The 12,256-nt window shown below is 35.9% G+C and overlaps 1 protein-coding gene across 2 annotated transcripts in view; it reads right to left on the reverse strand.

The window, feature by feature from the left end:
• Positions 1-343: 343 nt before the first annotated feature.
• Positions 344-12,256, reverse strand: part of LOC145963579 (uncharacterized) — a 45,750-nt gene continuing 33,837 nt past the window's right edge. Inside the window, exons 1-2 of one of the 2 annotated variants that reach the window (XM_083085690.1) lie at positions 10,184-10,520; positions 344-5,756 (exon numbers count right to left, since the gene is read on the reverse strand). In XM_083085690.1, the coding sequence (XP_082941816.1) occupies positions 2,250-5,756; positions 10,184-10,198 (3,522 nt within the window). In that variant the 5' untranslated portion in view covers positions 10,199-10,520 and the 3' untranslated portion in view covers positions 344-2,249. Of the gene's footprint in view, positions 5,757-10,183; positions 10,521-12,256 lie in introns of those variants that run through there. The other variant, XM_083085681.1, reaches the window with a different exon arrangement.

Consider the following 12,256-nt stretch of genomic DNA (forward strand, 5'->3'; position numbering starts at 1 on the left):
GAGACAAACACTTTCGGATGTGCAAACTTGTAATCCACATTACGGCGGCCCAATCTCTGCAAATGGACTCGAAAACAACGTGTTTCTCTAATATCCTACACTAATACCTACTTAATATTAATATTTACGATTTGATATAATGCCTCGCTGCAAATGAAAAATAGAGTGAAAAATAGAAATCATACAATCATCGAAAAAAAAAACTCGTATAGAGAAAAAAATAACACGTATTGACATAGATATTGCAATTGCAGATTTTTTATTGTCATATCAAATTGTGATATAATAAATTAATATAGGATATAGGTAATATAAGGAGAGAGCAGAAATAAAAATTGAACACTATTTACAAAGTATTTATATATTTACATACAGAGCATATATTAAAAGTACAAGCTAATAAGATCGTTATATCCGGCGAGTGATAGCATCGATCGCTCGTCGGATATAAGCTAAGTGCTCGTACACACACACATAGAAGTTCACGTATATAAAATAATAAATTAAAATCCTAAAAAAGTAGGTGGATATGGGTTAGGAGCAAGTGGATGCGTTTTATGGCTTGGCAGTATCGTTACTGCGTACTTCGTAACAATGAGCGTCTCTCCCTTAAACGTATACGCTCTACTTATTTTACGTATCTGCAATACACCAAGTTATGCATAACCGTTTGCCAGGCAAAATCATAAAAATGCAAGAGCTTTAAGATTACTCGGGATTTTAACGGCGCGCTCTTTCACGATACGTACTCATTTTCAACTTACGCGCAGAATTGCGAATCGTGAGTCGCATAAAGATCGTTAATACGCGCGCCGGAAGGAAATAACGTTCGTTGCTTACGGTTTCTCTCTGCCTGATAATATCGACATTCCGCGGTTGCTCCGCGTTTCCGCCGCATGCAAGCCCTAAGTATGCGTTTTTCTTTTTATTTCTTTTTTTCGCACATACGTAATAGTAGACTAAACGTATCCGCATCCATCTGGAGCAATGCGTTTCACTCGCAAAGAAATTCTCATAGAAGCTCGGTTTTTCGCCGGTTCGTTAAACGAGGTTTTGAACTTTCACCTCGGCGAAGGCTGAAATCGTGAAAGATACCGTAGCTGTCGATCATGTTCTACCGACCGGAAAACGAACTCAGCGATTTTACGCGGATATGCCATATCGCCAGCTACGTGTACTTCGCACGAGAACGGTGCCGTAACCTATTGACCTATATGAGTATTAATAAACGCGCGTAATGTCTCATAGCGTGCTTAACATTTTTCATACATCGTGACAAGAGCAGCGGATGCTAACTTGCCATTTGCGTCGAATTATTGAAAGTGATGGCATCGATTATCCCGACAAAAATCTCATTTGATATTGAGTAATTTCCTTGTACATTGAAAGGATCACCGAGCCGACGAAATTTCCATGGACGAAGATAAGATAAGCTGTTGACGCGAGGACACAGAAAAATTAAAACTGGATCCTTAGTTGAATCTCAGTGAACATTTGACCTGATAACAGGATTATTATTTATAGATATAAAATCTTCGCACACGATAAAAATGTGCCGATATGCGCATTTCTACAATCACTCTTGTAATCCTTGCTAAGAAGTGAAAAGTTCTTAAGCAAGCAGACGATTCATCTAATAACCTGTTATCGATATACTGGCCAACAAGTAGTAATTATTACTTTCGCTTGCTTGCGAGAAAATGAGAGAAAAAAGATTACATAAACTTTCATTGCGCGGTTTATACCTTCTAATTCTAGTTTTCAGTTAATCAAGCTTTTTTTGATATTTGAAGCATATTACGAGAAATTGCATAATCTTAGGTATTCGCTTGAATAATTTTTAAAGATAAAGCAACAAAATAAATTGCTTTCCACGTCAAGTTGTAAAGCAATTTTATTGCAATCTATTTGAAAATAAAAATTTTAGTTTGTTGATATGTGAAAATATATTATTTCGTACTCGCGGCTATACATTCGACCGAAAATATCACAGAAAAATGTGCAACGCTTCGAATATCGATATGCAAGAAATTTATTATGCTATCGTGAACACCATAGATTTAAAAACTCTCACCAAAATAATTTATATATTTTATATATATATTGGTCAACCGCAAGCAAAGAAAATAAATGGCATCACGTTAACAGCAGTATCTTTTCTTGTCGGAAATCAAAAAGTCTTTGAGATGAATCAGAGCGATCAAGAATATTATTAAAAATACTATTAGATATTTTTGTAAAGGCACTTATTACAATTTAGAGAAAGATTTCGTTTTACTGTTATTTTGTTCTTTTTCTTTCGCGGTATGCATCTCTCTTTTCGTTGCAGATCTGATTTCCTTTTTCGTTTCTCCAAATTTAGTATCAAAGAATAAAGCGATTGATGGCTGATTTTTTGAATATTTAACATCTTCGCTTCTCTCGCTAGCTTTCTCGACTTGATTTTGTAATTCATTGCTTTGTCCTTGATTATCTACGGTAATAAAATGACCGTTAATGACATCAGTTTCCTGCGGCAGATCAGAACCGAAAACTTTTTCCAATTGTTGAACTTGCGGCGAGCCTTGCAGTTGTATAGCACCATTCTCCGGCTGTTCTATAGCGGCTATTATATCTTGAAGAAGGCCATTAGATAATACCTGATCGTGTCTGATGCTACCATCCGAATTCTCGGTGCCTAGACCTCCGTCTGCTGCTTGTATCTGTAATCTATAAGTGCCTTTGGAACCATGAATCTCAAAATTATTAGCATTATCAGCGGTCAGCCGCTGCGCCAGAGACAATGCCTCGCTACCCTCGCTCGATTTCAAAAATTGACTAGCATCCACCTCATTTAATTCGAGATTCTTTTGCTGGCCGAAGGCCTGCGCGGTCAACCTCGCTGTTAGCGCTGCAGCCGATATTCCCGAGCCATGTTCAAGTGTTGCTGCGGAATAGCTATTGAGAGACTGACTAGACGGATGCGCAGGGGGTTCGTTCGAAATATCTTTGGTGGACGCGTGAACAGCTCTGGCGTCACTCGCTTCATTGGACGAATCGTAAGTTAATCCTACCGGATTGCCATAACTGTCTTTGAGATTCGTCTTCTGTTGTTCGTCATGTTGTAAATTTAGTGTATTTATCGGCGGGCCTCCTAGGAAATTATCAAGCGGCTTAATAAGCGGCAATGAATTACCCGTAAAAATGGAATTTTGATGGCTATCCCCAGATAAATCGCTTCCCGCGGAGTTGGCAATGCTCGTAGATAGAGAATTGATGAAAAGTGGCCTGGGACTTTCTACGCTTCCACCAGAAGTTTTTACGTTTTCAAAACCGAGTTGCAGCTGGCCGTTAGAATGCGCGCCTCCATGCGCGGGTAATCCAGCATCCAATAATAGCCTCTCGCCTGAGGGCACTTCACCACCCAAAGATAAGCCTCCACTCAAGTGCAACTCTCCGTTAGAATGCGATTCTCCGCTCAAAGCTAAACTACCGCTTAAAGGTAGCTCTCCGCTCACGGACAATCCTTTGTTTGAATGTAACGCTCCGTTTACAGGCAAGAGCGGTTGCAAGGAATTGCAGTCATAACCGCCACCGATTGATAACGGTGCGTTCACCACAGGTGTGCCATATGTTGTTGTTAGCGCGTTATTAATCCCGCTGTAGAGATTACTGCCAAATCCGGACGACGTTGAGACGAAAGAGGTCGGTGGGCCAAAGTTGGGCGCTCCATAAGTTAAATGAGGAGCTGGTGTGTTGAAATCAGTAAACGATAACGGCGTTCCATATTGAACATGCGGTGCGGCTATCGGAGAATTATGTACGTTAAACGAATCAGATGACGCGAAAGAGCCGGAGAATGAATTGCTCGATCCATGTGTATGGCGAAAAGACACTGGAGCGTGGACGTTCGGGAACTGCTGTTTTGTAGGCGGCGATAAGTATTGATTAATATTCGATAATAATCCTGTTGGTATCGGTTCCCTGAATTTGATCGGTTCCCGATTTCGCGGTGGCATCAGAGAATCGAGAGGAATTGGCGGTGGTCTGAAGGGACCATGACCTCTGTGATGATGCAGACTTTGCTTGTTAAAAGAACTTCCAAATGTTCCGAATGACGAAAATAGTCGTCCTCCTTGCGCTGCTGGATAAGATCCGGTGAACGAGTAAGAAGATAGAGGTGGTGTGCCGTAAGAATCTAAAGGCGGAGGAGAAAGCAAGGATGTGCCTGATATAAAGTTAACGGGTTTTCCAAAAGTCACGGTTGTTAAGGGCGGGCCATAATCGTTCGATGGCGTCTGCTGCGGTAATTGCTGCAAGGACAAATCGTTCTCCACATTCTGAAATCCGTGAGAATCTCCGCCATTGCTTAAAGCGTGAGATCCGTCATCGTTTGACGTCAATTCCGAGTGAAGTGAAGCGGAATTGGCATTAATCGAATTCGAGATATGATTAAATGACGAGACGTCGGAAGTGCCACCTGATAATGATAAGCCTGTGAGATCTCCGTTCAAAGCGCCCGTTGTTGGCAATAATTCAAATCCTACTGTTTTTACGATGGATAACGGTTCGATATTTGGCGTTCCATGCTGCAAATTCAATTGTTGCCGACCGAATTGATGATCGGATTGACTGGTCGTAACAGTGGCACCTGGACCTTGATTATTGTGTAGGGGCTCGTGTTGCGGTAACGGCGGCGGCGGTAATCCATCGTTCTCCGAGGAAGCCGAGGATTCATGCACGGACGTCTTCAAATCGTGATCATCCGGATTATTTAACGGCATGCCGTAAGAATCGCTAGGTATATTTGTATTCGTCGAGGCGCTCAGGGAAGCGTGAGATAATTGCGATCCCGAAGAGGATGAACTTTCGATGTAATTGTGCTTTGCGTCGAGGGGTGAGGCATATGTATCTATCGGTGGACCACTTTGATTAGGGGAGGTAGCCACTCCGGCAATAGGCTGCCATCCATCGTACTTTATGTCAGGTGGTGTGGGTGGCGCTGGAACTCCTGGCGGAGGTGCTGGTGGCGGAGGTCCGTATAAATCACCAGCCGGTGGACCGTATTGCGGTTGCGGTGCGGATACGGGCGGCGGCGGTGGACCGTACTCGTCATTGGGCAGAGGATTAAACTGAATAGCTAATTTCGGAGGCGGTGGACCGTAAGTCTCGAGCGATATAGGAATAGGTGGTCCGTGGCCCGGCTTGGACGGCCCGTGCTGACTCGTCGGTAGCGGCGATATATATTGCTGGCTGGATGTACCAACGAACGACTTCAATGGTAGGCCGTATTGAGGTTTCGGTGATATAAACTGCGAGAACGAAGCCAACGGCGGCGTAAAATGTTGCTTCGGCGGCCCGTAATGAAGCTTTGGCGGGCCGTAAGTAGGCTTCGAAAGGAGGGAGGATATTGCCAAGCCGAAACTTTGTTTCGGTGGCCCGTATTGTGGCTTCATACTTCGTGGCGGCCCGTATGAAACGGCCGACGGTCCAAATACAGGTGGCGGCAATTCCGGCGGTGGTGGTGGATAAATGGGCGTTGGTCCAAGGTTGCCGACTAACTCCGGAGGTCCGTATATCGGCGCTGGTCCATTAAAACTCGATCCTAATGGTGGCCCATACTCGTCAGACGGAGAATTGAAAGTATTACTTATTCTATCATCGGCTTTGGCCTTGGTGGGTTTCTCTTCTTCCTTGGTTAACGGCGAGGTCGCCTTGTTGACTACTGCTTGCACGTGCTGTCCAATCAACAGGACGCAGAACAGCAGGAATAGCATCTAAAAATAAAACGGTTAACTAGAGTCGAAAAAAGTAACTTCACGGCTTTTGTGGTTAATGTTTCGTCTCTCTATTCCCACACTAGGCACGTTTATGATTATAGTGAAAAGAAACTTGAGGCATGATATCAAATTATATAAAGATAATAATGCATTATGCGCTCAAGATTTCGAAAAATTTAATTGCAGCAGATGCATTACAATTTCGTAATAAAGATTCGAATATGATTTTACACATAAATTTGATTCGTATACTTATTATGACTTTAATTTATATTTAAATATATAATATGTAATTTAATCAGATAATAATTACAAATTTAATATTGCAAACACATTGCATTTTGAAAGAATCCATTATACACACTTGTATTCCATATTAAGATAAAAAATTGTTTTTGCTTTTATGTACTTTTACTTTCGCATCTCTTGGCTCCCTATTTTCTTAAATAACCGTGATAAAACATATCAGAGCATGCATAATAAACGCCTATACACACACAGCATAATAATGAATATATTATAAGATTATTATCTATTCTCCATTATATAAATATCATTACTAAAAATAATAGGAAAATAATTGCACTTTGTACACATATTCATTCAAATATACGAAACGCCAAGCTATACGTGTTAATTAGTTCGTTGGGCGCTAAGAATAGTTTCACAGTACATACGGAGATCACCCATGCTACTCGTTATTGTGTAGCAACTATATTAGAGGCCGTGAGAATTTCTGTATTCGCTTAAAGTCAGAGAAGGGATCACTACAGCATATGTGAAAATTATGTAAAGCTTCGTTTACGTATTCCGAGCATTAAAGAGGCGTGCACGAATGAATAATTACGTTATAATTGTAAGCGGAATAGCGTATGTTGCATAAAGAGGAGTTGCGAAAAACGGACAAGTGCTATCCATTTAGAGATGCTAACACTTTGCTCATTTAAATGAATTAATAACAACTTCTTTTAATCCAAAAAAATTCTATATGTATATATGTACATGCATATAATCTAATATTGCATATAATATTGAAAAGAACATACGTAATAACGAACATTCTAAGAAAATATTATGTAACAAGAAATATATTTACCTCATCGATCATAATTGTTAAAATAATCTAACATAAGTATTCTTTCCATGACATATAAAACTAAAGAAGCTATAGAATGCTCAATATTTGTGCGACATTTCATCATAAATCTCTTGCAAAAGAAGCCATTATTTATGCTAGAAAGATGCCTACTTTTTGAGTATATTACGTCTATAATATTAACAAATATTAAATTATACATATAAGTAATATACAATATCACACACATACACATGCAATAGAAATTTGAAACTGTTTACGAAAATTTAGTCAATAAAATAATAAATAATAGTACAATTATAAGTTATGCAACTATCTTTTGTAACACTTTATATACAATGCGAAATATTATTATAATTGTTATTGTTATAATTATATGTTAAACGTTACTATACAATAATTAATTGTGATTGCATTTTATGTGTTTTCTCAAAAATAGACCGATGAAAAGAAACGATGAGAATGTACAAGCTCATCGTCTGTCATTGCCGGTAAGAAACCAGCGACTTCTTCTCTTAAGTGGCACGATGGCCGAGATGCAAGGCTAACATAGTCACCGTACTTTCTCCATGGGAAATGCTTGCAGTCTGACAATATATAGCAATAATTGTAATTTCAAATAATTATTTTTTGAAAAATGTTTTTTAGTCTCTTATTTTTTTATTCTGATATTTAATCATTTACGTCTGAACTGTACTTCTTAAAAATTGATTGAAAATAATTAAAAAAATGAAAGTAATTAAAATGATAGAGGGGAATTTGAAACATATTATATATAAATAAATATCTTTCATGTTTGCAGTTAATAAACACATATTTTAGCTTTATCTTAGCTTATCATAATACAATTAATAATTATTCGCTCATCATAAGATTTTCAATTAATCGGTGTATATTATACGCAATCAGAAAATTTTCGATGAAATATATATTTATACATTGTCTCAATGACCTATTATATCTCCATCATATAAAAGAAATTCAATGTACACATACCTATAAAAATATGTATAAGAAAAAATAAAATTAATTTTTAATTATTATAGCAGACTAATTTTTGAAAAGTTTGTAATTACTCGCAGCTTATATATCCGTAAATAACATCAATCACTTTTTAATAAAAGACTTTTTCTTGATAAATGCATATAAACTACAAGTTGTAAAATAATTTAATTACGAAATATTTGTTACTAATTATAAATTAAAATGCAATTATGATAATAATATAAATAAAATTTTTTACTTTGATTAATTAGTTTACGATAAAAAAATAACAATATTGTTAGATAATTTTGATTAAGACAGTAAGTACAATTTACAAAATAACATACACATGATAGATCAATATAACGGGGTCAATAAAGAAGAAAGAAAAAATTTTGATCAAACAAAATATGTGTCTATTCGAAATATATTTTTACATGAATCTTGAATTAGATTATTAAATATGAAATTCTGCAATTATCAGTTTAATCGAATGCCAAATTAATAATGTGACTATAAAGCTATCAAAATATTTTACTTATTTTTATATATATTAGTAGAGTGATAGTTCGATAATATGCTGTATATAGTGTAAAAGTAATAACATATCTATGAGAGATTAGATCATATCTCTATAAATCTCGATTGTAACTTAAAATACCTGCTTTTCATGGCCATTGATTATATGAACATAATTAAGTAAAAAGTGTTATTTCCTCAAACTTCAACAAATTAAATAAATTGATATTTATATTGTTTTCTTTTCTCGTTGTAGATAATTACTTTTACGTCTTGTATAATGACCTTTATATAAATGCATTTTTTTTGTACTGCCCGTATGAAAATATATGTTTCCTATGAGAACTTTCGATTTCATGCATATTTCACTGCCACGAATGCGGGAATACGTAATGATATATTTCTTAAATAATTATTATTAACAACTTTTATTTAATCATTTATAACATTCTTACTTTTATATGTGTGTAAAAAAGTATTATATCATTCAAAGATTAATCAAAAGGTTAAATTGTTCAACGAACAAATTAGAAAAAATTGATTCGGCCGGTATCTCAGATTAGTCGTTATTAGACATCGATAAGAAACCAGCAATTACTTAATCTCTGGTTGGAAATCGTCGCAGTGCAATTATCGATAATGCATACGCTTAAGACCTCTATCGTGCTCCTTTCATAATACATGCGCCCCTCCCTTTATTAATACGGAAATTTATTCACATCGAGGGTGTAACGTTATTTGAGTCGTGGAGAGATTTCTGTGTACTAAAGTACTTTATTCATTTTATCGTTTTTAAATAAAACTGAGATGTGACATAATGTATACATATATTTGAAAAGCCGATCAATCAAAACACAGAAGTCCGTTTCATTGGTTACATAGACATATACATATAGATGATTCAATCAATAAATGTTACATAATTATAAATTAAAATTTAATTTATTAATTAAAGTTTAGAATATTTTATATAATTTTGAAAAATATTAATAAAATCATTATTATTCTTTATTTAAATTTTCTTTTAGGTATATAATTGATAACTGTATTAAAATAATAACAAACCGAAATAATTTACTACCATTAAATGGAGGATATTTATAAACAAATGTAGATGATGACAGTAATGACTCGATAACTAATTAATATATGAAACATATTTATGAATAATTTTACATATGAGAAAATGAATATATAAATATAATATTTACTTTAATTATTATATAGTAAAATATAAATTACCACGAGAAATGCAAGTACTACCTCAAAGCATTAAAAGCATCATGCATAATAAGAAAGAATCCAATTATGTTAATAAAAATTGCAACCAATGCAGTAATTATTTTCTCGAGTAAATATATTATTTATCGATATTGAAATGCACGTTGTATCATTACAAATATTTTAAAAATACATGTTATCCCTACAATATTTTCAGAGATATATGTAAGTATTTTCAGATACATGTGTGTTTATATTTAAAATAATATACATTAAAATCTCGAAAACCATTAGTTCTTAAATAGCGTTTATTTAAGCCATTTTAAACAAAGTCAATTTAAACAAGATAAAGATAAATTAATAAAACTTTTATTTATTGCACACATTTTCAAAACTTAGCTTATAGTTTTTCTGCTAAACAAATCACACATTTTAATGACATTGTAAAATCATAAATATTTGCAACTGAAACACTGTGCAAGCTCTAAAGCAGGAAGATTTACTTTTGGATGCAACTGTACTTGTGTCACATTTTTGTTAATTTCCGAGAAGATAAACGTTCTGAGCGAACCAAGCACGACAATCCAGACTCGTTGCGACCTACCTTGAGTTTAACCATGACACACGCGCATAAACCGCAATCTCGGCACTACACACAAATTATCCACTACGAGACGCGCTCCGTCTACTTTTCGCCACCACACTTTAAAGGAAGTCGCGTCTACTCCAAGCTTGTCGTATGCGATTTAACGGTGGCTTTTCCTATCACACGTCGCGCACACCATACTGGCACTCGTTGGCCCGTAGCCTCTTTGACAGACGAGCGCCACGACTCGCCGGTACTAACACAAAAAATGTTCAGTCTCGTATGAAGACTCTGCTTATATAGACTCCGAGAGGGCTACGAGTCAGAAGAGTTGTCGACTGAGGTTGTCGGGTGAATCGCGGAAAGGAGACCCGGGAAAAGGAGAGAGTGAGTGCTCGCCTAAGGGTACCGAGAGAAGAGACAGAAAAAGAGAGAGGGCAAAAAGAGAGAGAGAGACAGAGAGAGAGAAAGAGAGTGAGAGAGATGACGATGACATGAGGAAGATGAGAGCACGAAAAGAGGGAGCCCTCTTCACACGACGTTTAAAAATTCTCTTTGTAGAGAAAGTAGGCTAGCCCTGCCTCTGTCTCGCCGAAGAAGTCGAAGATGCAGCGTGTATATCTCTCGGTCCCGAGTGACTACAACGCGTATGTCGCGTGAAACCGGTTGTATATCCTTTTGTGACATACAAAAGGTACCTCGGAAGAATTGGTCAACTGAGTATCCGAGTATCCCACCCTCGCACTCGACAACAAAAATCGACATGAGTTATCAGCTGCATATCTGCTGGTATCTCGGAGACCCAAAAAAACAGTACGACAGTTTGCATAAAAATACAAGTGAAACTTACGGTAAACTTTCCATGTATTTCGCAATCGCGAAATGAATTCTATAGGCCCAGCTTGCTTTGAAAAACTGAACGCTGATAAACTTATATAGTAATTGAGATATTCCCTGTCTCTTTTCATTTTTATTCTTGTTTAAGATATTTATCGGCGCCTACTTTAAAGATTAGCCAAGAGTGATGCATCATTGAGTCTTGAAGGATATACATCAAGGGTGTTGCATCGCACGTATACACAAGAAATCTTACGCAATGCGGTGTAATAATTTGCACCATAGTGAATTGTGGATTGATGTAATCTTTAATCATACTCATTAACTATCGCAATGTTGGAATGCGTAAGAATACGCGTAGCGATATCAAAACTCGATATGGGAAAACAACGTGTTCTTTTTTCAATAAAACCTGTCTTTCACCGGAAACATAATTATTGCTTATATCTTCATAGAGTTAATAAATGAAGGATCATTAATGATTATAGATGTGAAGTAAAAAGAGAGTTTGTCGGTACAGTAAAATTAGTCTAGAGATCATCGATGCGGCAGTAATTTACTTTTCTTGCTCTTTGCGTTAAATATGAATAATCAATTAACCGCATAGTCAGTGATTTCTCATTTCCTTTTTTGTACACATATTATTAATTTTAAGTTTATAATATTACAAAAATAATTATAAGACTAATATTTTATTCATTTTCTTATAGAATATCGAAAAATACAAATAGAAATTTAGAGATATTGCCATATCTCTAACATGTACATTTTTTTTTATATTCGTAGAAACTTTATATATATATATTGACCAATATTAAATAATTTCAAAAATTATTAAATATTTTAATTAATTTACAAATAGTTATAATTATAAATTCTTTTTATTATTATTTTAATAACAATTTTATTGAAGTTTTATCATCAAAAATATTCATATAATTATTTTCTTAAAGCATCAAAAAGATATATACTAATCTGTAATTAATATATATTTTATTTGATGCATGCGAAAAGATAGACTGCGCCTTGTAATTGACCTTCGATCGTTTGCACGAATCTCGGCCACTGTCAAGCGGGTGAAATTTAACTGGTATCATACACGCGCGCACACATACACACACACACACACACACACACACACACACACACACACACAATCTATTCAGTTTCTGCTGCACACATCTGCACATAATTGTGCGGTTATATAATGAAAAATCCAGTAAAACCAATCTACTAGAATATCAAATGCCTAAT

This window comes from Camponotus vicinus, unplaced genomic scaffold (assembly GCF_025532165.1).
Source record: "Camponotus vicinus isolate PSW18456_S1 unplaced genomic scaffold, iyCamVici1.0 SCAF_1, whole genome shotgun sequence".
Lineage (NCBI taxonomy): Eukaryota > Metazoa > Arthropoda > Insecta > Hymenoptera > Formicidae > Camponotus > Camponotus vicinus.